General features: G+C 30.3%; 1 protein-coding gene across 1 annotated transcript; it reads right to left on the reverse strand.

The window, feature by feature from the left end:
• Positions 1-1,515: 1,515 nt before the first annotated feature.
• On the reverse strand, positions 1,516-5,103 carry LOC119607630 (protein adenylyltransferase Fic). The gene is made up of 5 exons (XM_037961627.1): positions 4,021-5,103; positions 2,858-3,204; positions 2,585-2,788; positions 2,371-2,508; positions 1,516-2,317 (listed from the first exon to the last, which is right to left on the reverse strand). The coding sequence occupies exons 1-5, from the start codon at positions 4,612-4,614 to the stop codon at positions 2,002-2,004; spliced, it is 1,599 nt and encodes a 532-aa protein (XP_037817555.1). The 5' UTR covers positions 4,615-5,103; the 3' UTR covers positions 1,516-2,001.
• Positions 5,104-5,331: the final 228 nt, after the last annotated feature.

Raw genomic sequence — 5,331 nt, forward strand, 5'->3', positions numbered from 1 at the left:
ATTATAGAAGAGCTTTTTTAAATTTTGGGAACTTTTAATGGTGTTTCTTTAAGATTTTTGATAGAAAAACAAAAAGCTTTTTTAAAAAGGCTTCAAAAAAGTACTATAAAAAAGCAATAAATAGCTTTATACGAGAGTTTTAAATTTTGTATATAAAATCAAAAGCTTTTTCAGAAAGCTTTAAATTTTGTATAAAAAAGTAAAATCTCTTAAAATTTTCTATAGAAAATCAAAAGCTCTTTAAGAAAGCTTACAATTTATTTTAAAAAAATCAAAAGTTTTTTAAGAGAGCTTTTCATTTTTTCGAGAAAATCAAAAGCTTATTAAGAAATTTTACAATTGTCTACAGAAAATCAAATTTTGTTCAAGAGAACTTTTAATTTTCAATAAAAAAATCGAAGGCTTTTTAAGAAAGCTTTTCATTTTCAATAGAAAAATCAAAAGCTTTTTTAAAAAGCTTACAAAACAAAAGCGTTTTTAGAACGCTTACAATTTTGTATAGAAAATCGAAAGCTTTTACAGTTTTCTCTGGAAAATCAAAAGCTCTTTAAGAAAGCTTACAATTTATTTAAAAAAATCAAAAGTTTTTTTAAGAGAGCTTTTCATTTTTTCGAGAAAATCAAAAGATTATTAAGAAATCTTACAATTGTCTACAGAAAATCAAATTTTGTTCAAGAGAACTTTTAATTTTCAATAAAAAAAATGGAAGGCTTTTTAAGAAAGCTTTTCATTTTCAATAGAAAAAAGCGTTTTTAGAACGCTTACAATTTTGTATAGAAAATCGAAAGCTTTTACAGTTTTCTCTGGAAAATCAAAAACTCTTTACGAGAGCTTAAAATTTTTTTATAGAAATTCAAAAAATTTTTTAAATAAACTTAATTTTTTATAGAAAATTTATGGCTCTGTAAGAAAGTTTTCGATTTTCTGTAGAAAATCTTCGAGAGCATGTAATTTTCTAAATAGCTCTTTAAGAAAGCTTACAATTTATTACAAAAAATCAAAAGTTTTTTAAGAAAGTTTAATATTTTACAAAAAAAATCTATGGCTCTGAAATAGAGCTTTTGATTTTCAGTAGAAAATCTATGATTATCTAAGAGAAATTTTCATTTCCAATAAAAAGTCACAAAAGCTTTATATTTTCTATAGAAAATCTATGTTTATTTAACAAAGCTCTCGATTTTTTTATAGAGAATCTATAGCTCTCTAATAGAGCTCCATTTTTTATAGAAAGCTTTAGATTTTTTATACAGAATAGTTGACTCTCTAGGAGAGCTTTTGATGCTCTATAGAAAATCGATGATTCATTAAGAAAGCTTTAGATTTTCTATACAAAATATATGACTCTCTAAGAAAGCTTTTGTTTATCGTTAGAAAATTAACTATTCTATACGGAGATTTTCGATTTTCTATACAAAATCAAAAGCTTTCGATATTTTAAACAAAATATATAAAAGCTCTCTTAGAGAGTTATAGATTTTCCTAGAAATTGAACTTTTATTTGTATTTGGCGTAAGAGAAATCTTTTATTTATAAAATTCTGTTTTAAATTTTAAAAATTTTCTTAACTTTTTACTTTTTTAAACTAGAAAAAGATTCTTCAAGGCTTTTACAAATAAAGAAGTTGTTAAATTACTTGATGTATTATGACGCTTTTATATTATTTTCATAAATAAATAATTAAATTAGTTTTTTTGTAAATATGTTTTTGGTTTAACAATTTCGTTATTTACAGTTTAGTATGTTATACATGGTTTTAGGTTTAATTAATTAAAAAATAATAATCACAGTCATATAAAATAATAATAAAAGGAAAAACAACATTATCTAAAGCACCTTTAAGTTTTGAACAGCAAATGAATATAGAAAACACTTTTAGTTGTTTTAAAGTAAAACATTTAAAACACCTAATAGTAGGCAATATAATAAAGTTAAAATAAAAGTTGTAATTCCTAAAAGTATTATTAAGATTTTTTGTAGCATTAGCTTAACATTAGGCCAATGCTAGGAAATGTCACCAGAACCAGATTCGGGTGCAAAATAGTCTTCTTCCTCTATGGTAACCTGATCTTTCGTAGAAGTCTGTGCTGCAGCTGTGGCTGGTGAATTGTGCTTTTGTGTTGTGCTAGTGGGTGTTACTAATTTATCGATATTAGCTAAAGTGTGTTCAGTTTGTTCTAACATGGGTATTTGTTGTGGTAAATCACTGGTAGCCCATAGATATAAATCTAAAGTTTTCTCCGTACAGTCTGCTATAAAGCGTACAAAGGGACGTATATCGCCATCATTGGCCAATTGCAGATATTGATAGTATTTGTGTCTGAAATTAAAATTCTTCAGTACAATTCCCGTTTTTTCCTAAACAAAACCTACCTTTGTTGTTTGGGTATAATGACTGGTGGATAGCCAGCTCTCATTAGTAAAGTATTCATTAATAATCTGGAAGTTCTTCCATTACCATCAATAAAGGGGTGTATGTGGACCAGTTTGTAATGAGCCAAGGCGGCATGTCTAAACAAGAGAAATAAAAATTGGTTTTTAATTAATCTAATTTTCCACAGAGAACTCTGTAAAAACTTGAACTCACTTTATTGGATGCAACGACAAAACCTGTTCCGAATTTAACCAATTTTCAAAATGTCTCATCAATATAGACAAATCTCCCGGTCCAGGAGGTACGTGACCGCCCACATAAACCTGAGTACGTCTAAATTCTCCTCCCTCTATAGGATCTACATGACCCAAAACACGCCGGTGTATATCCAAAATATCCTTCAAAGTTATTTCCATTCTAAAAAAGAAAAACAAAACAAATATAACATTATATTCCCATTAAAAAAATCATCCATCCTCCTCTTACTTATTCACCAAACTGGCATTGATATATTTCATGGCTAAATCTAAACCCAAAATTTCATTATGTTCATCGATGGATTTGCCATCGACAGCGGTACGTGTTTCCAATATAGATCTAGTTTGAGCCAAAGTCATGGTATTGCCTTCTATACCCACAGAGTGATAGATATGCTGGAAATAAGCTTCTTTCTTGGCTCTTCTTAAAGCTGCATTCGATTCGTGTATACCCGAAAGAGCATCACGTTTACGATCTAATTCCATAAGACGTCTTTCGTCTATGGTTTGTACTATACCGGCGGTACGTTGACGGTTGGCCAACGCTTCGGAATAACTTGGATTTATGGTTAAAGCCTGTGAGAAATTAAAGGGTTTACGGTTTTAAGGTTAATTTGGCAATATTTTGCATGTTCTAAAAAGATGTAGTTCAATTATAGTTCGGTCCTAGTTCAGTTCTGGTTCAGTTCTCTTTCAGTTCTAGTTCAGTTTTAGTTCAGTTCTAGTTCAGTTCTAGTTCAGTTGTAGTTCAGTTCTAGTTCAGTTCTAGTTCAGTTCTAGTTCAGTTCTAGTTCAGTTCTAGTTCAGTTCTAGTTCAGTTCTAGTTCAGTTTCTAGTTCAGTTCTAGTTCAGTTCTAGTTCAGTTCTAGTTCAGTTCTAGTTCAGTTCTAGTTCAGTTCTAGTTCAGTTCTAGTTCAGTTCTAGTTCAGTTCTAGTTCAGTTCTCAGTTCTAGTTCAGTTCTAGTTCAGTTCTAGTTCAGTTCTAGTTCAGTTCTAGTTCAGTTCTAGTTCAGTTCTAGTTCAGTTCTAGTTCAGTTCTAGTTCAGTTCTAGTTCAGTTCTAGTTCAGTTCTAGTTCAGTTCTAGTTCAGTTCTAGTTCAGTTCTAGTTCAGTTCTAGTTCAGTTCTAGTTCAGTTCTAGTTTAGTTCTAGTTCAGTTTTAGTTCAGTTCTATTTCTTTTTTTGTTCTGTTCTAGTTAAGTTCTAGTTCAGTTCCAGCTTAGTTCTAGTTGAGTTCGAGTTCAGCCATATTTTAGTTAATTTCAAGATCTGATGAGGAGACTAGTCTATAGTCTCCTCTGTAGTCTAAAGCTTAAATTTTAATCTAGATTCTAGGCATAGTCTGGTTAGGGTCCTTTTTATAGTCTAAATTACATATATTATTCATTATCACCTGAAAATAATATTGATCCGCCAGCACAACATCGCTCTGCGAATGTTCCAAAAACTCGCCATAACGCAACAACACCTCCGGATGCTTAGGAGCCAAAGCAAAAGCATGTTCAAACAATTTCTGGGCCTTATCCATTTTCCCCGCCTTATACATATCCAGAGCTAGTTTTAAAGAGCCCAGGGCTTCCTTAACATTAGTATCTTCTTTGGGTAAATTAGCGACTGCGGCACCACTTTCCCCATAAAATTCCCTTAAAGCTTGCTGCTGATCAACATTTTCTACAACCTCAGCATAGATGGCAAAATCATCTCTTATTTGCAGATAATGATCGGCGGGTAAATGTTGCAATTGTCTATTGCTGATGCGATACCAGGGATAGTGATAATAAACACATATGGCTAATATACCGGAGAGGAAAAATACCAAATGATAATAGGATAGTTTCAAGACCAATTCCTTTTTGGGTTCTTTTATGAGAAAGGCATTCATTTCGACAGCATAAGAGGGGCGTTTGTCTGATGAAATAAGAGCTGCTTCTTTACTGGCATTGCTGCCTGTGGATTCACGATGAGAGTGTCTACGTTGTTTTGTCATGTTGGCTAAGGGAATTTTTCAGTTTGGGCTTCCGTGTTTCAATAGTTTTTGGGGTAATATGTATTTTTATTCACTTGTTTTCGGGTTTTTATTGATTGTTAACGAGCATTATAACTTTTACTTTAATAATTTATGATTTTATTTTAAATTTAACCATTTTAATTGTAAATTTATTTAATATTTTGCAAATTTACTTCAACTATTTTACAAACAAATACTGACGTGTATTATTTGTTGTTAGTGCTGTGGAAGAAAGTGTGTGTTTTGTTGTTGTTAATGGGTAAGAAAGAGCGAGAAGATTTTTTTTACAAAACAGCTGTTTTTTGTTATCATTATGTATTTTGTTGTTGCTTAGAGATGTTATTACTTTAAGGGAGAGAGAATTAATCGATTGCTTAGAGATGCCGTATGGTTAAACAGCTTGTTTATAGGGATTATTTAGCTATTTTCAATTCAAACCATAAATTTAAATAAAAACAAATGGCAACGCTGAGGGAATCTTTATTTTAGAAAGTAAACATAAAGAAATAAAATAACGGTTTCATTAAGAAAAGGTAAACAAACATAAAAAAGTGATCACAACTTCCCGTTTTAAGGAAAGTTAACAGTTTTTTTTTCTTAGGAGCATTTACAATAAAAAATTAAGATTATTTAAAAAAATATATATTAAAAACAAAAATTGATTACGTCAACAAAAGGCTGATTAATATTATAGGT

Source organism: Lucilia sericata, unplaced genomic scaffold (assembly GCF_015586225.1).
Source record: "Lucilia sericata isolate MDLA Ls3-8-SP2 unplaced genomic scaffold, ASM1558622v1 Contig000720F_arrow, whole genome shotgun sequence".
In the NCBI taxonomy this organism is placed as follows: domain Eukaryota; kingdom Metazoa; phylum Arthropoda; class Insecta; order Diptera; family Calliphoridae; genus Lucilia; species Lucilia sericata.